This window comes from Homalodisca vitripennis, chromosome X (assembly GCF_021130785.1).
Source record: "Homalodisca vitripennis isolate AUS2020 chromosome X, UT_GWSS_2.1, whole genome shotgun sequence".
Taxonomy (NCBI): Eukaryota; Metazoa; Arthropoda; class Insecta; order Hemiptera; family Cicadellidae; genus Homalodisca; species Homalodisca vitripennis.
In genome coordinates, this window is record NC_060215.1 from 90,791,257 (window position 1) to 90,814,997 (window position 23,741).

General features: G+C 34.6%; 1 protein-coding gene across 2 annotated transcripts in view; it reads right to left on the reverse strand.

The window, feature by feature from the left end:
* Window positions 1-877: 877 nt before the first annotated feature.
* The window catches only part of LOC124369343, a 54,008-nt gene continuing 31,144 nt past the window's right edge, over window positions 878-23,741 (reverse strand). For both annotated transcript variants that reach the window (XM_046827319.1, XM_046827316.1), the window contains exon 4: window positions 878-5,611. In XM_046827319.1, the coding sequence (XP_046683275.1) occupies window positions 5,511-5,611 (101 nt within the window). In that variant the 3' untranslated portion in view covers window positions 878-5,510. The remainder of the gene's footprint in view (window positions 5,612-23,741) is intronic.

The window sequence follows — 23,741 nt, forward strand, 5'->3', positions numbered from 1 at the left end:
GTAAATACAAGTAGGCTATGACACTAAATTTACGTATTTAATTTCTAAAAAATCCTTGAACCTGTTAATATGAATTTTTTCCAAAAAATCCCAAGAAATTTCTGTTTATAATTAAATATGTGTTGTCTAGAAAAATATTATTAGCTGAAAAAGAAATAAAAATACATTTACTATCTGTGAATCCAAATAACACACCTGAATGGAGAAACTCAAATTGGCTGTTGATAGTCCCTCCCCTAGCAGCTACAGAGCAAACATGCGTGATGCGTGACTTTCCGTCACGCAAAAAATAAGTTTTTTTCCGAGCAAAACATACATCCATAGCCTGCCGAAAGAAGTAGCCACGTCAACAAGTTAAATTTTAATGCAACTCCTGTTATTGTAGCACTACTGGTTAGTTTGTGATTGATTAACTTTCAAACTTGAGTATCTAAACTTTTTGTTCACTTGTTATTGTAATAAAACATACGGATTATATTTATTTTGGCTTCGACATGAGCAAACTGAATAATTTCACTGTATTATTCATCTGAAATTAGTAATCTAATTTAGATAAATAAAATATATTTCACTACATTTTATCCACCAGGATGGAGGGTGCCAAATGAACTGTAATGGGAGGGCATTCCAGAGGACATGAGCCTGCACATCTTCCTGAACCTCAGTGAAATTGTAGCAGCCATTTTTACCCATAAAACTCTAATCCTTACTTATTTTTTATGGACTAGTGAAGTGAGATCCAGAGAAAGCACGTCGTTCAGTATCTTGGTCTTGTTATAGATAATAAATTAATTATTTAAATCTTAATAAATTAATTAAAATCATATTTAAATAAATGTATTGATTACTGCAGGGTAAAAAAATAGGACAAATAAAATATTTGAATATCCGTTTATTAGCAAAAAGAGAGTAATACAAAAATAATTAACACAGCTAAATAATATGACAACCCATTATATTATAAAGCTCTTGGAACTCTTACAAGACTAGTTTTGTGTGTTACAAATTGGGAGCATTTTTGGTATGATTCAAGCTCAATATAATGTATTGAAACATGTGAAAAATATTATCACAGTTATCACTGAAATAAAATCTAATATCACAATAGCATCAACGTTTCAGAATAGAAAAAAATCCTATTTAAAATGTTGTCAAGTTTTCAATGTACTGGTATTACTCAATCTGTGCACATGTTAAACTACTGTTTGTATAAACAGGCTTCCAAATACCCTGAGATAGTTATAAAAGCAATCAGAGCCACTATAAACTTAAAGATTTAGAATACTACATTGGTTTATTGTTCACATTCACTTCCAGGGAAGGTACAATTGTTTCAATGTGTAAAATAAAGGAAGGCAACAATGTCAAACGAACTTCACTTGTCCTTACTGAATATGTTTAAGGCAAATGCCTTAAAAAAGGTTGCAGCCAGTGTTTCCTGACTGACTAAGTACTAAGGTAAAAAACTTAAACTAAAGAGTCGTGCTACCAGTCTGTTAGGAGGCATATGTGTTGTACTATTTCAGCAATAACATTATTGACACATTTAACAACCCAACTAGAAAAGATAAATTAAATATATTTAAATTGAAAAGACCTTGAATTATTGAACTGATTTGGTCTGTATAGAAAAATTTTCGTGTATTGGGGGGAGGAAGATACAACTAAATAATGACTTAAATTTAAATATCTATTTGATAGTTGCTGTTTATGATGTTTACTACAGGCTTTACAGTAGCAATAGCATTAATAAATTAATTTAAATTCATGACAAATCATCAGGGAATGGAAATATTATATTGCAACGCTAGGTTGTGACAGGAATTCAAACAACATTTGAGATACCAAGATTATATATGATTATTCCAATAATGTGTTATTTACAGTACCAGAAATGCTTCAACTTTCTTAACACATATCTGGCCATATTAGTATGTGACGTTTTCTAGAAATGCTTGTAAGTCAACCGAGAGTGATGTTTACTAAGTCAACAGTGGGCACGTGTGTTAAATCACGTTTGAAATACTGTTGAATAAATTCCAGTGTTTTAACCTACACCAATCTAATCATGATTCATCACTACTAAACCACTATTCGATCCGTGACACTGATAAAGTAGTTGTATGTACTACAAAAACTCAGTTTCAGTTAAAATGATGTGAATGGTTTTTTTTCATACTAAAGTATCAAATGACTCTTCAAACACTGTAAAGTAATATATTTTAACATTAACATATATATACATGTGTGTGTGTGTGTGTATATATATATATATATATATATATATATATATATACACACACACACACATGCCTTGAAATGAAAATTCTATGCAGACTATCAGATAGTAAAGAAAATGAATTAAAAATATTAGCATACAACTAAACTAACTAACTACAACTAAAAATATACATCCATAAACTAGTAGGCATTATTACAAAAGATTAAGGCCATCAAAAACTAATTTCTGTATCTTTGGCTTTTGTTTACCTTCTAATATCACTCATTTTTTGTAAGTACAAACCACCCTATACACATTTACTAATAAAAATAACACAATTCTGAGATCTCCACAAATTTAACAAACAGTCCGATGTATTAACCACTCTCTAGTATGATAAGAAATACGTAATAGTAAATAAATGCCAATTCCAACTACATGTAGTGTAGACAGGTGTAATAGTACGCTAATAATTTGCAGCAATATTTTAAAGCGTAGAAGTGCTAATGTGACATTGTAAACCGCTTTAACAGAACCATATATAACAGATTTTATTAAATTCACCATCGTTAATAATACAAAAAATAGAACACAACTATTTTGAATCTATCCTTTTCGTTGGGTGTCAAAAAACATTAAGGCATCAGATTAAACTTACCTAAAATTTTGTAAACCTAGTAAATATGTGGGGATGAACTCACCGGTCATGTACAACAACTAAAACTTGGGTGAGTTTATCGTCACATATTTACATTGTTTTAATTTTTAGGTATGCTTGATTTTAGCAACTTAGTACAATTATTGAACTTTAACATGCTTTAATATTTGTTTTCTGTTATTCATGTTAAAATCAGGAAAGTTTGCCAACATACACTATGTACACTACGAGTAGTGTGGAACTGGTGTCCACACAGAATAACAATACTACTACATTTAAAAGTGATATGATTATACAACTACAAATACATATATAAACACAACTCTTCTCAGTTCTATAATTTCTTTAACAATGTAGAATTATGATTAATTAATAACAAATGTTACTCCAAAATACATGTTTTTTTCACAAAACCAAAATTATCTAAACTCTAACGTGAATTTGATTAAATTTTCATTATTTGTGAACCACCGTATGCTTAAAAGTGACAAAACATACATAACTTTATAATTTATTAAAAAGTTACAAAATATTGAATTTTAATCACAGTGTAGTGAGTATATATCTAAAAAGCTTCTTACTTGCACATTTTTTAATTTTTGGATTTGTTAAGCTCATTTAAATTTTTACCTAAAAAATGTTTACAATTTCAAAAGCAGACTTTTTAAATGGATTTAAACCATTTTTTTTCAATTGACTGACTGCATATAACACATCAGTTGCTAAAAAGACCTTAAACTACACATGTACTCGTTTTCTTAAAAATATTTACTTCTGTTTTGATTTAATAATAAAATTGAAACCATGAAAAGTCAAACAGTGTTTGCTGGAGAAATCAACCCTTCCAGAAATGTTTATTAATGTGGAAATGGTAATGTGCAATGTCTTGTAGGTAAAGTGAAAGTTTGTGTCAAATTTCAGGATAACTTATATTTGCGTAAGTTCCTGTCAATGTTTGTCCAAAACACAGTTGTCATCTGATCATGTATCTGCTTCCTTCATCCCAGATAATCTTTACAGAGTTGACAGGAGAGTGGCGTCTAGTTCATTTCCACCAAATATATATATTTCCTTTCAATTGTGCAGTGTTGTTTTAACGCTAGAACTATCAGTAATTCCTGCTATAAGTTTGCGAATAAAGGAAAAGTAATAAAATCTATTAGATTTAATGTTTTATATCTCACTAAACTAAAAAAAATATTATTGGCTATTGGAGTACTTAAATTCTGTTCAATTTATATATAATATGTAACTACTTTTTAAATTACTAGGTGACTCTTTCGTATCTTTAAGTGAGTAATAATGTTTTTAGGGACTAGGAGTTACATTTCGCTTAGGATAACATAGAAACTTTAGCTATTAATACTTGATTTTAGTAGGTAAGTTTTTAAACCATATTATAGTATGATTTTCTCTAAATTCGTCACAAAGATGGTTAGAAAGTAAGTGAACCATAAGTAAAGTAATTATAATTTTAAGTAAAAAGGTAATTTAAAATTACAATTTGCTTTAGAAGAGCTGTGTTTTATTTACAAATTTAAAAAAATGTGAAAGCGTGGATAATGGATTAAATACTTAGATAGCCATGGAAGCTAAACAGCCTTTACAACATGGCACATTTTAATACATTTCAAAATTTAAATATTAAGATGTTTATAAAACCTACACAAACTACGTATATCAGAGATCAAAAACAAGTAACTGAGATCACAACAATTTAAAACACAGTAACAATGCGATTAGTATTTAAAACAATAAAAAAACAAAATAATACATCACTCGAACACGGAAGCTTAACTTAGGAACCAATGATAAATTTAGAACTAATAATATGTAAAGCAAAAACGTCTCTTCTTTTTCAAACCAATGAAAGCAAGTCATTTCGAAGTTTACCAGACATGTATTTTATGACCTTAACAAACAGAAAAAAGCTTTTTCCTTTTCAATATGTCTACTATTTGAAAATGTCCATGATTACATATTTATTTTTACATTAGTCAATATCAAAACCGAATAGTCATTTAAAAACAATGCAGCTGCTTGTATAAAAACTACAATCTTATAACTGCACAGTTGATAAACATATTTGGTAACTCAATGATAACCTTTCAGTGGCTAATGTACTGTGAATTAAATATGTTTATAAAAACACAAAATAAACTTTAACATTGCAGTTACAAACTGAAGTAATATCAGTAATAATTCAGTTTTCTTGTAACAGAGTAGGAAAATTATTCTAGTAAATACAAGATTAAGGAAATGACAAGTACTTCATTCTTTTGAGTATTAAGAAGTATAAATAAATGTCAATAGCATTTCAAAAATATGCCACTTAAAATTTTATTAAGTGTTGCTTTTTAAAACAAACTATCTAAAATACTATTGTATCACATGTGAAATATTACTTTTAATTTGCTAAACATTTCCAATTACATGAAAAAGTAGTTATCATCTGTAAATATGAAGTTTAAGGCTTGTTTATATAACATGGAGCTTTTCAGTGAAATTGTCTTTAAAATATAATTTGTTTGTCATATTAATAAGAGACAGTTGATCTTAATAATATTTACTTAGCTAAAAAAATATTCTTTTTAAAAATTGAGTTAGGTAATGTCACACAAAAGAAGCAGTTCACATTTCTTGGACAGGTTTGATGACCACATGACACGGAGAATAGTGATGAACTCCTTCTGCACCCTCTGAAGGCATCCTCAATGCTTCTTCTTCTTTAGCTGTAAACAATATGAGGTATTTATTAATTCCACACCTTTTATTCATTAATCTACTTCATTATAAGTAAGTGAGTTTGAGAAGTAACATTATTTACTTATTTAAATTCCCATGGTTTAACCAATTTTAACTAATAATCTTGTAAAGCAAAATTCAATTAAAACATTCTAGGTTGTAAACAACGATATTAAATTAACTTTTAAGAAAGGAGAAATTAATGCATGTCAAAGTTTTAGACCAAATCCAACCACAACATTTTCAAAAGATTATGAATGTGTTGCTAATGACACATTCTTAATGTTATAAGAAACAACATGGTTTTAAGCTGGAAAATTGCCTTTTGACAGCTGGAACCGAATTTTATTCAACTATTATTGTAATAAACTCTCAATAATGGAGAACTGTAGAAAACAATAACAGCAGGACACAAGAGTAAATAGTGGGTGAAGTAGGAACATGGGAGACTAAATTTGTACAAAATATTTATAGTCTCAAATTTTAGCATTTTAAGGTGACTATGGCTACAGACTTGGTATAGTCCAAATTAAAAAAATCAAAATCTACAAATTGTTAAAATTGTATCTAAAAAAAATAGTAGGCATCGTCCATCTCTCAGTTCCCGTAAGGGCTCCCTAAATTTCCAAACTTATTTATTTCGAACATGTAAACTCAGAAATTGTCATGGGCAATTGGAAACTGAATATTTCTTCTTACAAAAAAGCGACATAATATATTATAACAATTCTGTATTATTTACGTGATAGAAATAATAATAGGTGAAAAACACATACCTAACATAGTCAGGGTGACCACTTAAAAGTTTTACAAATTCATAGTTTATTCCCAGTTTTCCCAGGCACAACTTTCCAATGCTCTAGTGCATTTTCAAACCAAATATAAGCACAAATAAGGTGCAGAGTGGTGAAATCTTCACACTTCAATACATGTTTCAAGTCAGTGCATCCAAGATGCATTATCACAGCCACCTTCTCTTATCAAGTGCTGTATTTCTGTATCCGTACACCTGGGAACTGCCTAATCCACTTCTTGTCTTCAAGTTATAACCAATCAGGCTGAGCTGCACTGGCTGGCTTCTTTCCTATTATCTATCACCACTCACTCAGTTTCTTTTCAGTCTATCCTCATCTATCGGGAAAACCTTTTCCCACAAAACTTGACTTCTTCTATTCTTTCCTTAACTTGATTTATTTTTTCCTGCTTTCCAAGGCAAGGTAGAACAGCATATGAGGACTGCATGATCAAGGAAGAGCTTGATATCTAATATGAGAAATCTGGATTTCTGGCGACCTCCAGTTTAAAGTAGCCTCCTCCAGGTAGAGTGGAGCGCTGCTTGGGGTGGCTTTATTTCTCCGCTACTCATGGGAACACTATGAGTAATGCAGAAAATTAAAATTTAAATCCAAACAAGAGAACTCAAGTAGCTCTCAAAATGTGGACTAAAAGTTCACAAAAAGTAAAGGGATCAGAAATGGCCTTGATTATGAATCCTTCTGAGAAGATAAATCATCCCTAAGGGACAGGTGTGAACAGCCAGTGTACAGAGTTTTACGAGGTTTGCATACCCGTCACCAGACTCGTCACCAGACTCACAACCATCCCTTCAACCATCAGCCCGTACCTCCCCTAACCCCTTCCCTACACACAAAATTCATGGCCAGCAGATGTTCAGGGTTTGTTGGTGGTAGTCTGAATTGCTCGGCTCTTGTCTACTTGCTTTCTCGATACGAGCTGTTGCCCATTTCAGGGCTCTGAAACAATATTCTGAGTCGCTTGTGCAAAATTCTTGTCAATTTAATAGCTCACCCAGTCGCTGAGTGGAAATCCACAGCCTGCAATCCACACCTGTAAAGTGTGAGCCAGGTTACGCAATACCACAATTATTACATTGTGGCTGCTGACGGATTAAGTACATTAATTTGAACTATTATGGATTTGGATAAACGTATTATACACAATGTTTATTTGTAGGGAAAAAACTAATCACTTAATCCAAATAAATAGATTTAGAGATATTTTATAATATTGAACTTGCAGACAGTACTCAATTTGTTAATGTAAATATATTTTTATTATTTTATAACTACGTTAAGGTATAAAATCCTATGTAATTAGTCAAAATGTTCTAAACTGTTAATACACAAAGAAAAAAATAATTTAATGCAAATAAATAGAACTACGATGATTTCACATCTTAACATCAATTTTATTAATTTTATAGAGTACCTAATTAAAAGACAATTCCTATTAGATATTTAAAGATATGTATTAATAATTTAAGTAAATTATAATATAAATATTAAATATTATACTATACATATTAAATTTTATGTATCACATTAAGCGTATTCAATGTTACAAATTACATTATACATTTAGCACTGTACTAGTGTTATAATAGGCCTATGTTCATACTAGGAACGCTAAGAATATCCATGCTAAGTTTCAGTACTACCAATTAAGTAAGTAGTTTGCGTGAAAACAAAACAAACATAGCCACTTTTGAATTTGTAATATTATTAGGATTTGTAGCGTTTGTGTATATTAGTAAATAATACATTTTTATAAAAGTAATTGATATTTATCTTAAACCTAAGATTTAGGCTGTTTAAATTTAAAATTAGCTGATGTGAATTTCAATATTCTTAAATTTATTAGATATAAATTAGGTTCACCTACAGGATTCGTCTCATGTCGATCTTTTTTCATATTTTAGTGTGTGATTTGAAAGAAATAAAGATTCTGATTACTGAAATGAGCAAAATGAGATCCAGGGTTTATTTCTAAATGATAAATTGTTTTTAAGTTGAAGCAATTTTCAAAATTATTTTGGTTGTGTTGAATCGCATGTGCAGATAATGGTCTCTCCTGGTTTGTAACGCCTACTTTACAAGCCTGTTGAGCACCCGTGCTCATAATCATATACAGTCGCTGAGGCCTAGGTGCAGGGTTGCAACTTCAGAAGGATTCATAATCAAGGGTTGCAGCATGCAATTATGGTAAGTGTGCGAGCATGTGCGGGTTTAACTGTTCTAAACTACGCACGCTGCACTAGTTCTACAACACTCCGCTTGTCGCTGCTCGTCGGTCACTAATAGCGTGTATTTTTAGCATTATCCAATAGGTAGCACATACGTCGAGCGATTCCAAACGGACACAACTTATAGCAATGAAATGTTTATCTTCTCAGAAGGGTTCATAATCAAGGGTGATGGGCAAATTTGTCCCTTGCAAACCTGATCATTTAGAACAACCAAAGAAGCCCAAGACAAAAAGGCTCCCCAGTAGAATTCCTGAATATCCTGACTACGTACGAGTTGATAAATCTGAAGAGGATGCAATACTGGAAGATGAACACCAAAGGGACCAGGGAGCACAAGTTGTAAATCTTGCCCTGGAGGCCCCTACTAAGTTGTATGGCGTAGCCAGGATAAGGATGGCATGGCCACATTCTAGAAGAAACCAGAGAATTTGCCTTAAAACCAATCCCAAAAGGGCAACATCTATGGCTCAAAAAACAAAGAGAGGTCAAGCCAAAAAGACCTCACTCAGAGGGCTCCACTCTAGAGTGACATCTGAGAAAAATAACTAGAAAAGAGGAAGGCCAAGAGACATAAAAGAACATTCTGCACCTCCTCCAAAAATGTTCGTCAAGCAAGTAACTGAGGCAAGTAAATAAGAGTAAGTATACTTGAGTCTGATTTTCCGGAAATCTTCCTTAAACCTGAGCAATTTAAAACACTATCCTGGAAGTGATTGTGGAAGAAAAGGAGTCCAAACTCCCCAAGTTTCTACAGGATCAAGACAAGAGGCCTTGATAATCACTTATGAGAATAAAAAAAACAGTGTAATAGCTAATAAGAGATAAATAAGATACTCATAGGCCTTGAGAAGAGGCACATTTCTGGATTGTGCCAGAGGGAGATTCCTCACCCAAGAAATGTGACCTCACAAACAGCAGAAACGACTCCAAAGAGAAGATTCTTAAGTTGTACCGTAAATTAGTTAATTAAATTTCATACAATGTAAATTTCGCAACCTAATCAGCCAGTATAATATAATATTATTTTACATCCAATGTTCCGGAACTAAATTATTGGGCGGAGTAACTACCTAATTGGCACGCGTATGAATTTTTTCTTCTAACCCTTTGTAGCAGCCCAACTACGTAACCGATCAGACCTCGCGCGCTTTGTCCGTAAGTAAAAATTTATCTTTTCGTATTATTAAATTAGCCCTTTGATGCCAAACGTTATAAAATGAATGTAACGTAAAGTAAAGATGTGAATAGTAAAGTAACTTACCCTTGAAGATCTTTTATTTGCTTGATTGAGATAGATAAAGGTTGTGGCGTCGTCCTTATGGCGACGAGCACGTTGTTATAAATAGTAATTTGTATCATTAAATGGCTAATACCGTCGCGAATTTGTTTTAGGCGAGTTTACGTAGCTGATGTATCTCACGTGTTGTTTGAATAGATGGCTACCACTTCTCAACTCTACTCCTCTTCTAGAAATAAACCGTTCTTAGACTACAGGGTTGTGAGTCTACCTATTGTGAAGGGAAGTGAAATATTATTGTTTTGTAAAGTAAAAACGTCGTACGCATAATTCAATAGAACATTGGATATTTTAGGCCCACCTAGAAGATATACTTTTTAGTTATTATATTCTAATTGGCAGCAACGTGGCAGTACATAACTTTTCCTTTACCATCTAAAAGTGGTGCTTTTAAGTTTTCGTAAATTAAACTGAACTTATAAGTACACTTTGTATTTCTAGTATTTATTACTACGACCTCAGAAGTCACCACCCCCATGTGTTATCGTCATACGGTACACACAATTTTATTGCGCCAATCTGCTATTGATGTGCCTACTCTGCCATCAAACTGGGTGAAACTGAGTGAAAAACGCCACAATGCCTGCCATTAAAATAGAATATTTGTCTAAAGATGAGTTGGTATTTGAATGATATCTGGAGGTATTAAATTTAAATAGTGACAGTACAGTAAATGAACTCAGAAAAGTCCTTAAGACAGTGTTTGAGAAACAATATTTTACCTACTGCTAGTAGCCTATTAAAAATAGACCACAATCAGGAAGTAAAACTTCTCAGTGAAAAAGTGATATTATTAGAACATGGATGCAGTGAATTGAACAGTGCTAGTTCACCTTTAGAAATCACCAAATTCCAAGAAAAGTGTAAACATTTATAAACCGTTTATTTTTAGACAACCAGCTAGAACTAAGTTCTGTACATAGTGAAACTTTATCAGCTTTAAAGTGTAGGCTAGTAAATGTTGAAACAACAGTTAGCTAAAAACTTGCTACCTACAGTGAACCTAGAACAGCTTAAAGTGTTAGAAGCCAATTTAATATGAATCATTAGAACAAGATGAGGCTATGGAACAGGCAGTGAAAGGACAAATAGGGCCCTATTTCTGTACAACCACCAACAATATCACAGCCTACTGCCAGTACCCCCACTTTGCCTAATAATGCCTCTTTATAATGCAAACAATGATTGTATTAGTCAACCTATGTCTGGTTTTAAATATGTTTAATAAGTTAAACAACCCTGTAGAATGTTATTTACAAAATTTTACAGTAACAAATGGCTTAGTAGTACCTGAGCTAATAAACTTTTTGAAAACTTTGTTAAAACTAAAATGTGAAACTAGCCTATCAGAAAATGAAATTTTAGCATTGTTACCATGTTATGCAAAAGGTCCACTTTTAGCCAAAATAATACAGTGTAAGTCTGTCATGCCAAATATCAACTATCTACACAGGGAATTAATTAGTGCTTTTATCCCTGTAGGCCTAATGAAAGACTGAGACTTAGATTTAGTTTATAGGCCACAAAGGTTTGATGAGCCACTGTATGAATACATCTATGACATCAAAGAGCTCAGTCAAGTTTTATATTGTGTAACATAAGTGAACAGGACTTGGTAACTTGTATAAAAAGAGGTATTAAGCCTACAGATAGAAATAAGTTAGTTTTTTGAAAACAATCCCATTTGTTTTACAGATTTGGAAAATGTGTGATAGCTAGTAACAATATAACTTTATATGATAACTTAAGGGACAATTTAAGTAAGACATATGTGAACAACATGTATCCACCACATGTTGAACTTAGAAAAAAGTGGCCTACTGTCAAAAACCCAAAATTATGTTTCAATTGTAATAGGCCTGGTCACTTAGCAAAAAATTGTTTTAGGAATCCAAAAAAACTAGTCGATAGGGGAGTGGTATTACACACAACACCTAAAAATATCCCTCCCCGGTTTCATAAGTTTAAGAATAATAATTTTATAAATAGTTAATACAGTAAGAAAAGAAAAACACTATTTTATGAGAACCTATGGTAAGGTAATTAAAAATTGGAGTAAATTAAACTATAGAAAACCTTAATTTAAGACTAAATGTTAGACAGTGTAACAATATGCCTTTAAATTGAAGCTATAGTGGGTAAAAATATAAAAAACAAACTGCTTATTAGATACTGGTGCTACAAGAGATATAATTAGTAAAGAATTTTATGATAGCCTATTGTTGAATAAAAATGTTTCTAAATTAATGAAGTCAGATGATAGAATGTTTGCTGCAAATAACACTGAAATAAAATGTTTTGGTTACTGTTATGCTAAGATAAAAATTTCTAAATTTTGTTGGAAAGTAAAATTTATTGTATTGGATAATTTTAAAATGGGACATTGTATTGGGAAAACCCATTTATATCTAATAGCAAATTAATTTTAGATCTTGATGGAGATTCATGTTATTTTTAAATTCAATTGTAATGAGAAAATAACTATTGTCAGACAACAGCCTTTTGAACATGAAGTAAACAGCATTGATGTAAAAATAGGAGTGCACTAGAGCTGAGGCTGAGATACAAAAACCTTATAGGGGATTTTCCAAATGTTTTTTAATCCAAAAATTAGGAGAGGCTCTAGATTTGGAAGTGAGATTAGTTCTAAATGACCCCACACCTGTAAATATTAGGCCTTATTTTATGAGCCTCCTACTGTAAATAAGATGAAAACAATAATACAGGATTGGTTGGACCAAGGAATAATTGAACCCAGTACTTCAGCCTACTCCAGTCCAGGCCTTTTTAACCAAAAAGGACAGACTTGTAGTCAATTATACCGAATTAAATAAAAAGTTACAGAAAATTGATTTTCCCATTGGTGATTTAAATAATTATTATCAACATCTTAGTGGAGCCAAATATTTTTCAATAATAGATTTAAGAAAAAGTTTTTTGCAATGTCCATTATCACCTGATAGTCAAGATCTTACCTCATTTAGCACTATAATTTGGTAAATATAAATTTAAACGAGTACCCTTTGGTTTACATGTTGGTAGTGCTGTATTGTCCGCCTATCTGGACAAAGTCCTAGACAATATAAAATTTAAATATGTGATAAATTTTTGTGATGATATCTTAGTGTACAGTAAAGACCTTGATTCGCATTTAGTACATGTCAGAGAGATTGTAAATAGACTAAGCAAACATGGCTTAACGGCTAACCTAGAGAAAGCAAAGTTTTGTTTTGAGGAAATCTCCTTTTTGGGGAACTTAATAAAAAATATAATACAGTAACTATAGATCCCGAGCGAACAAGGAGTATAAGAGAATTTATGCCGCCTAAGAACGCCAAACAGATTTTCACAGTTTTTAGGTATGACCAATTTCTTTTCAAAATTTATAAATAATTATGCCGAATTATGTAATCCTTTAAATCGTTTAAGAAGGAAAAACGCTAATTTGTTTGGACAAGTGAATGTCAAGATTCGTTTGTAAAGTTAAAAGAAGCTATAATGAATCCTCCTGTACTCCAGTTAGCCGATTTTTCAAAGCAATTTATAGTAATGACAGATGCTAGTGGAATAGCCGCAGGTGGTTGTTTGTTACAGGAAAACGACCAAAATGAATTAATGCCAATAGCCTATTACTCTAGGAAATTTACTGATGCCGAATTAAAATATACTGTTTATGAAAAAGAAGCTTTGAGTGCACTAATTTGCATAGAAAAATGGCACGAATTTTTAGAAGTAAGAACCTTTAAATTAATAACTGATAACCCAAGCTTTATCCTATGTCCTCAATCACAAAAGGGAAGGTAGGAAGACTTGCCCGGTGGATCGAGAGGATTTTGAATTTGCCATTTGAGGTGGAATTTAAAAGTTCCACCGATAATGCGCTGGCAGACCGCCCTTTCACGTTATGTTTGAGGGCGAGTCGACGGGAACAGCTGATCCGATCCCCAGTGACTGCCGGAACGGTCCCAGACCAGGATAAAAATAGATTATCGATTTCCTTCTGCCATTCAAAACTCCTCCCGAAGGCAAAAAATGTAAACCAACATCTAATGTAAAGCCTAAAATGCAGATAAATAATAAGTGCAATAAGAAGGATAATTTGTGGTTGTTAATTAATGATTTGCCATTAGCGTTTAAAGATTTTAGAAAAATATCAACTTCAAGATAATGAAACTCAGCAAATCATTCAATCTGTAAAAAGCAATAGTAAACAATTTATGTTATTTTATAAAAAACAATTTACTGATGTACAAAAGGAATGTAAAAAGTAAGAGTAAGATATTTTTGCCTGTACAGTTAATTGATTTAGTATATGAATTCTTCCACAGTTCTTTAATAGGGAGGTCATTTAGGCATTGCTAGAACGCAAAGAAAAATTAATCAGTATTTTTATAGACCTGATTTAGACGAAATTATAAAGGCAAAAGTGAAAACATGTAATGTTTGTAAAATGAGTAAAGTGTGCCAAAGAAAATATGAAGGCGAATTAGTATCTGTGCCATTTAAGAACAATATGGATTGTTTATTCATAGATCTTTTAGGTCCCTTAGTGAGAACTAGAAACAACAATGTATACTTACTTGTAGTTGTAGATGCCGCCAGTAAATTTCTATGGCTAATCCCTTTGAGGGAATGTAAGAGTGCTGAAATATGTAATAAATTAGACCGCATAATTTTTTAAACAACTTTTCTGTACCTAAAATAATAGTGTCAGACAATGCCGCATATTTTTACATCATTGTATTGAAGTTCTTATTTAAGAATTTTATTGAACACCGTAGACTAGCGCCTTACAGGGCTAATGGAAATCAATCAGAAAGGGCATATTAGAAACATATCTACATTATTACGTAGTTTCTATCATAACTGTCATAGTAATTGGGATAATGACCTAGGCTATATACAATTAAGTTTTAAACCACCGCCCATAATGAAAGCACAAGTTTTGCTGCCTTTGATTTAATGTTTAATCATTCCTGTAATAATGCTTTATCTAATTTATGGAAGCTAAATGATCTAATTGGTGAGAATTTGTCCAAGGAACTGTTGTAAACAATTTAAAGAGAGCTGTGGTCAATGTAAAAAGGAGTATAGCACATAACAGTAATAGACAAAAGTACTCAGAGCAAAATGTAAAACATCCCTTTAAGTTGCATTCCTTAGTATGGATAAGAACCCCCTATTTAAGCAATAAGGTAGAAAAAGTTTTGTGCAAAATTAGCACCAAAATATGTTAGGAATTTATAGAATTCTATATTTTTTAAGCCCTGTAACTTGTATTGTACAACACACTGAAAATGTTTTGAATGTAAAAAAGGTTCATATTGTAGATTTAAAATTAAATTAAGACCTGTTCTGTATAAAAGAAAACTTTGTAGCATCCCTAGCTTAAGGAACCACTTGCTGCCAAATTTAAAAGATAAGATAAAATCCAGGAAGTTAATTTTTTAGTGAATTCTTAACGAATGTTTCAATGGAAATAAAATATAGAAAAAGAGTTTGTAGGTAGACTTTGTATAAAGAAATGAGACAGAGTTGATCCTGTTTGTAATATAGGAAACAAATATGAAAAGTTGTGTCTGTCTCTTGTATGTATGTCAAAATATTGAAGTTTGAATTTTGTGGATATATTTGAAGTGTTTAAAAGTCATGTAGATGTAAGATGTATAGGATGTTGTATGTAAATATGTATATTAAGAGTGATGAGTATTAATAAGGAAAGTGAGACTTAGCTTCTCGTGAGGGGACGTTTCATTCCAAAGTATTCGATCCATATTGGTAACTTGTCCGCAAGTCTCAGGGTATTTAATGGCAAAACACTATACACAAAACACTGGTATGAATGCAAAAAAGAAGTATGAATGTGGCGCCTATATAACAAAACACTACCACTACACTTGTTCACGATTTAATCGCCTTAAATGTCCTTATTCTTGCAACGACCCGCAAATTCTAAAACGCTGCAACGTGCACTGCATGAAAAATAGTTTGCCTAAATTGATTTTCTATTTTTGGTCCCTAAGCGAGCAGTCATAGAACTGCATTGGCATGCGATCTAGCGGATTTCATAGGAAACTTTTGAAACCCCGCGCTATCGTATTTTTTTATGGTTGAATTTTGGAATTTATGTAATGAATAAAAGGTTGAATTAAGTTTGTTATTTAGAATATGTTTAAAGTAAAGCGACTAATTAAGGTTGCGAAATTCAAAAAAACAGGGGGGGATATTCTGTACCGTAAATTAGTTAATTAAAATTTCATACAATGTAAATTTCGCAACCTAATCAGGCCAGTATAATATAATATTATTTTACATCCAATGTTCCGGAACTAAATTATTGGGCGGAGTAACTACCTAATTGGCAGCGTATGAATTTTTTCTTCTAACCCTTTGTAGCAGCCCAACTACGTAACCGATCAGACCTCGCGCGCTTTGTCCGTAAGTAAAATTTTATCTTTTCGTATTATTAAATTAGCCCTTTGATGCCAAACGTATAAAATGAATGTAACGTAAAGTAAAGATGTGAATAGTAAAGTAACTTACCCTTGAAGATCTTTTATTTGCTTGATTGAGATAGATAAAGGTTGTGGCGTCGTCCTTATGGCGACGAGCACGTTGTTATAAATTAGTAATTTAGTATCATTAAATGGCTAATACCGTCGCGAATTTGTTTTAGGCGAGTTTACGTAGCTGATGTATCTCACGTGTTGTTTGAATAGATGGCTACCACTTCTCAACTCTACTCCTCTTCTAGAAATAACCGTTCTTAGACTACAGGGTTGTGAGTCTACCTATTGTGAAGGGAAGTGAAATATTATTGTTTTGTAAAGTAAAACGTCGTACGCATAATTCAATAGAACATTGGATATTTTAGGCCCACCTAGAAGATATACTTTTTAGTTATTATATTCTAATTGGCAGCAACGTGGCAGTACATAACTTTTCCTTTACCATCTAAAAGTGGTGCTTTTAAGTTTTCGTAATTAAAACTGAACATATAAGTACACTTTGTATTTCTAGTATTTATTTACTACGACCTCAGAAGTCACCACCCCCCATGTGTTATCGTCATACGGTACAAAGTTCTTAAATATACAGAACAAAGACTTTATGGTAGGGGAGTGGATTGTCATCTGCCAGAGTGATGAGGGTAAGTCTATGCTGCTTACCCTGGCTATAGACTGTGTCTAAGCTAAAAAGCTTGAAAAAGAGGGTCCGTGGATCAGCTAGAAGTTTTGGAAGTTTGGAAAAATTCAGCTAAGGTTGAAGAGAAAAACTACAAGGCAATCAGAAGACTCTAAAAAAAGAGAATGAGAACACAGAAAAGCCTGTGACATCACAAAACAATACACCATTACGGAAGAGATGGAAGTGGAAAAAGACGCTGTGGAATAAGTTCCAGACAAAATCTGCACTGGGAAGTCAGCTCCAGAAGCGATAGGAGCTGCTGAGAAGACATTCAAAATCTGACCTACTCTCCTCCTGAAGAGGGGCCACACTGAAGGAACCTTTGATTTCGGCCAGGAGGAAGAAGGAAGTACAGTTCCGAAGCACTCCAAGATAGAAAAGAGTGGAACACCAAGGGATGTGGATAATATGCATAAAAATCCACTATGCAAAGGGTGTAACTGACATCTTGGGTAGATTTATCTCATCAGGCCTAGACATTGCCCTAATCCCAGGAACCTTGGGTCAATAAACTAATTATCAGAGGCCTAGCATCTCAGGTTGGTAACCTAATATGATCAAACTGTGGAAAACCCTAAAACCTGTGTTTTGCTCTCAAAACAAATTAAAGGTTTTCCTGTTACATAATTAATAATGAGAGACATGATGGCAGTGACAGTAGAAGTTGCCATCCATCAAGAAAAAAAAGAGCTACTTGTTGCCTCAGCAAACTTTCCTAACCCATCAACAAACTGTCTTTCAATAGAAATAGAAAGTCTTGCTGCGACTAGAAGAAGAGGAATGGCTCTAATCCTCTGCTGCAACAGAAATGTGAACCAGCAGAAATTTGGGGCAGCTCGAACATCAACAAATGAGGTGAGGAACTTCTCCAGTTAATCTTTACCTATAATCTTGAACTGGCAAACAAAGAGTCAGAACTCACTTTTTTACTAAAGTAAGGCAAAAGAGGTGTTGAATATCACCTAAACCAAAGGCTTAAACAGTATAAACTAAGTTAGGAGGCATGACTTGCAGGAAACCTTATTGTCAGACCATCGATTTGTTAGGTTCGACCTAGAGGTAGGGGTAGAGACAAATGTGACACAGGGTTTCTATATCTACTAACTGGACGGGATACAGAGAGATCCTAGCACAAGAGTTATTTGATATGGATCCTTATCAGAACTATAATATGGACTGGAAAAGTCATCCCAAATGGTACAAAATGCCATAATAAAGCATTATGAGAAAGAACCTGCCACCTTAGAAGCAACAGGTTTAAGAAAAATGTGTCTTGGCGGGCAAGAGGCTAGAAATACTTAAAAATAAAATGAGAAAATTCTTCAAAAAGGTAAAAAAAGGACAGGTGAATGGTGCCTATACTATAAAGCCCTAAATGAATAAAAGAAAGAAACTAGAAAGAACAAAAGATGAATCTGGAGAATTTTCTGCAAAAATATTAACTGTTTCCAAAGGCTGCCAGGCTCCATAAAACTCTCAAACCTTCTGGGGTCATTGCTAAAGACAAGCCCAACCGGGAGTAGGAATTGTGAACCAGAATAATGAACAACACAAATCCCAGGACCTGCTTCAAAGGACCTTGCTTGGTTCCTATCTGAAGGTCCAACTGAGGTGTCCATATTTAATAGTATTGTAAGTAAATCTAAACTAACCATTCTGAAAATTAATTGATACTGCCTAGCTTTAAGTATATTATTATTATTATAATTATTAAGTTATGCCAACTTACTTCCCACACGCACCTAAAAGGTGCATGGGAGTGTTAAAAAATACTACATGTAATAGTTGTCTGAATCCACTGCATGAATTTATATGTTTTGCATGTATTCAACGATTTCCTGAATAAAGATGTTTGAACTTGAACTTGAACTTGAGGTGTGGTGGCTGATCATGGGGATCAGGGTCCTTCAGGCCAATCTGCAGCACAGTAAAGCGGCTTCAGCTGTGTTCTGCAGACGCTTTTTGGCGGAATATTTTCACGTAACTCTAATACAGGAATCCTGGATTTGTAAGGGTAAAGTATGACTCATACAAATAAGGACAAAAGGATTAAAATACTTAATACTTTCTGATAGTCAGGCTGCGCTAAAGGCACTTGATACCTGTTCGTTTGACTCGGAAGCAGTCTGGGAATGTAAGAATGCTCTAGCTGAGCTGGCAACGAATAACAGAGTAACACTCGGTTGGGTGCCAGTCATGAGAGCATTCATGGAAATGGAAAAGCAGACATCCTCGCCAAAAAGGGAGCGGAGTCCATAATGGTGGGGCTTGAGCCAGGTTGTGGGATAGCCTTCTCCAACAGCAAAGCTCTGGTCAAATTTGGGAAAAGAGGATAAGACACATTAATTGGAGTAGAGCCTCAGGATTAAGACTATCCAAAATGTTTATCTCTCCTTACGTTAAAGGGTGGGCGGCTCTCTTGGATCAGAATAAGGAAGATATAAGACTAATATTAGGAATGTTGATAGGACATGTCCTCCTAGGGAAACATCTGATGAGGGTAGACTCTGTGGAGAAGAGGAGGAATCAGCATATTTGGTTAGATTGTCCTGCCATCTTAGAAACTCAGAAAAGATTCCTGGGAGCATATCTCCTCAGCCCCAAGGACATCAGAGAACAGGAGTCCTCAAATCTGATCGGTTTTTGTAAAAGCCTTGGTCTTTGAGGATACAAAATTAAAGTAAGGGAGGCACAAAAGTCCTGTTAGGACTAAGCGCGGGGACAAACTGTCCTGTACCCTTGAGGATAAAGTATCAGGACTTTCCATATCAAGGGTTAAAATTGTTAAAGCCCATGTAATAATTCCAGACCTTGTTTTGTTGTAAGCGTCAAGGTGAACAGCATTCCTGTTTTAGAATTTTTTTTTCCTTCCTGAGGTGATCTGGTAATATTACGTCCCTTATGTGTCTGTTTATTATTTTTTCCATAGTTTTCACCATGAAGGAGGTTAGGCTTATGGGTCTGTACGAGTTGGGATTAGTCAGATCCCTTTTTTTTCGTACAAACACCACCAATGCTGTCCTCCAGTTTTTTGGTATGTATCCTAAGGTGAAACTGCTTCTAAACAGAATGCTAAGAGTATTTAATAATATGCCCAGCCCCTCTTTGAAGAAGGGCTGGGAAAACTCCATCTGTTCCAGGAGATTTAAATCGTTTAAACGATCTTATTGCCCATTTAAAACTCCATCTGCCCCAGGAGATTTAAATGGTTTAAACGATCTTATTGCCCATTTAATTCTTTCATGTGTAAATAGTCTGTTAGACAACTGTCTGGCTTTAGCAACCTCTCGGCTGGACCTCCCCTCGATTAGAGAATAAATATCCTCATTTCGAGTCAAGTGACCCCCCGGGAAGTGCGACTCCAGAAGCAGTTCTAAGATCTCCTTCCTGTTCACTGTTAGGTCACCGCTGGCCTTTACTTTTGGAATTTAGTCCAGGGATCTCTCTACCGTCAGTCTAATTGGAGTTGGCACTGGATGAAAACTGATGATTTCATCATCATATCTTCCATATGATAATGTAGATTACACATCCTCCAGAGAGACCTTGGTAGATCATGCTGTCGCACAGTGAGGTGTGGGGCAGCACCAACACAGACAGCAAAAGTAAGTCGATTCTGGAATATATAATGTCCCGTAGTCTAGTGATTGCAAATGTGGGTAATGCTCCTACGTTTCGTACACAGACATGTAGGAAGGTGATAAACGTGACCATGATGACGGTATGGTTAATTGGATACAAGGTTGGTATATGTTAGACGAGCCTTCCCTCTCTGATCATGCTGACATCTGCTTTAAAATCAGAGATCTAGAACTTGAAAAAATCAGTATAGGAATCCCAAAAAATACAGACTGGATGTCATACAAGGAAAACCTAAGGGTACAACTGGAATCCATGGTAATAACCGGAAACGGATTCACAATACAGTGCAGCTGGACAAATCTGCGGATAGTCTGACTTCTATGATTATGGGTGCGTTTGATCTCAGTTGTCATTAACAGGAGGAGACCAAAAGTAGACTGGTGAAACTCTGAACTAGTGTCTTTGGAAGAGAGTTAGGGCTTTATTCAGGAGAGCAAACTTAGGGTGCTTGGGAGACCTACCATGAGGCTTTTAAACTGTACAAAGGCAAAGTTCATACAGCTATGAGATTAACCTGGAAGAAACTCTGCACTGACATTGACAGTGTGCAGGGTTGTCCAAGGCTTCAGAAACTGCTAGCAAATATTCCTATCTCACCACTTGATGTTCTCAAGGACGATTACGATAGATATATTACTAATCCAGAGTTCTAAAAGTTAAGATGAAAACACACTTTCCGGACTGTATAATTTATGAAAAGGATCAACCATTCAACTGTAGAGGGAGACCTACGGGTACGCCATTCACTCACAATATAGTTTGGCGTGTCGTGTAGTAACCTTCAAAAGGGTTGAGAGGACAATTAACTCGTCCATATAAAGCTCCTGGGAGAGACGGAGTGAGACCAGTTTGCTTGCAGCGGAGGTTGGATATTCTCCTTCCCCTGCTGTGCAGGCTGATTAGGGCCTCTGTGGCCCTCAGGGACATTCCTCTGTCCTGGAGAGTATCCTTGATACTGAAGCAGGTGAGGTCTAGTATGGATTGACCTAAGTTCTTTAGGCTGATATGTCTGTCCTCCTTTCCTCTCAAAACCATAGAGAAGATGGTTGTTAGGTTTGTTTGGGAGGGACCTCTTCTGGAGTGTAGTTTACATCCAAATCAGCACGCTTACACTCCAGGAAGATCATGCATCTCAGCCCTGCATCAACTGGTATGCAGGATTGAGAAGGCGCTTGCAGCAAAAGAAGTAGCCATAGGCGTCTTTCTGGATATCAAAGGAGCTTTTGACGATATAGGCACTCAGGCGATTGTCAATGCGGTCTCGAGAAATGGTATTGATGGTCAAATATTTGATTGGACAAGAGCCTTGCTCACAGACAGGGTGGTTACCTCTACTCTTATGGGAACAAGCATCAGTGCTGTCCCCAGGGTGGCGTCCTTTCTCCTCTTCTGTGGAACCTAGTTGCAGACAACATGATCATGTCTTTGAACAACAGTGTGTCTTTGCACAGGGGTGTGGATGACATTGTGATTCTTGTGAGCAACACATTCAACACAACAGTTATGGAACTGACCAATGCTGTTCTGGTCATGAGAGGATCTCTGGGAACAAAAGAATTGATGTCCTGACCAATTTGGGTTCAGCATCTAATCTGACAGAACACCAACCATTTTGTGGTATATTTAGGTATGAATCCTTTGGGGCTGTCTCAAAGTGGGTTCACACTGAGCATGAGAGAAGGTGGAGGCTACATCCGAGTCTGAGAATGAGCAGAATGGTCCTATTGTCACCTTCCCCCAGGATGGTGCCTGAACTTCTCTCCTTAAGTACATTAGTGTCTTCTTGGATTATGGGTTTGACAACAGGACATTGTCACCTCAGGAATAATCTTCACAGAGTCTGCATTCTCCGGGAGGATCCGCTGTGTAGAATGTGTGACAAGTAGGAGGAAACCACTGAACACTTGCTCTTTGACTGTCCTCCAATCAAGGGAGCGCTACACCATCTTTGGTAGTCTGGACAAGAGTGGTGAATTTCCCCAGGAGGACCTGATTGATTGTTTTCAGCATTTGTAGAACTGCTGAAACTAAACCTAATGGTATACTTCCTGAATGTGTTAAAGGCCCTTGAGGCTTAAGTGTGTGACTTCTTGTTTTAGGCCGCCCCTTACAACAAGAAGAAGAAACCAAATCACCACCAATCCAATTTCTGTCAATCCTTAAACTTTTAGAGACTGTCTTATAATATGAGGTATATATTATAGAGGGAATATTTATATAACTATAAAAATTGTGATGTGAACAAAAATTAGCAGCTAACATTCAGTAGCGTAGCCAGAAATTTCGTTCGGGGGGTGTCCGAAACAGGGGATCTGGGGGACGTTTTGTGTGTTATTTGCCAATGAGTTCACTGGTAAAAGGTAAATACCAAAAATATGGAGCTTTAGTAACTACGCCTTATAGAAAGTGGAAAGATGTAATAGGCAAATTCAACTCTCACAGCAACTCTAGTACCACAAATTTTCTTGTATAGCTACAGAAACTTTACGAAGTTCGATTCTGGCCGAGTAGAAGGCACCAAAGTGATGTCGGATTCACTGGATAAGAAAGAAAAAGAACAAAACAGAGCTTCACTCAAGCGTATAATTGACACAACTATATTCTGTGGAGAAAATGAAATACCACTTCGTGGACATTGGGCCACTGACGGCCGAAAACCCTTTAGAAAAGGAGGGCAATTTTCGAGCGTTACTCGGGTATAGATCAAACTAACGGTCGGAAAATGGACCGGAAAAACTTTACTGATTAGAAATTCGGCTACTTTAGATTTCACTGATTGTGGTATTTAAGAATGAGTTATAATGACGATTTTTTGTATCATTACACTGTAGACGACTATATAATTATCGGGAAAAAATGAAAAAAAATCACTTTCGGTCGGAAATAAAATACACCTAAAAACTCTAATGATTAGAATTTCAACTACTTCGGACTTCAGTTATTG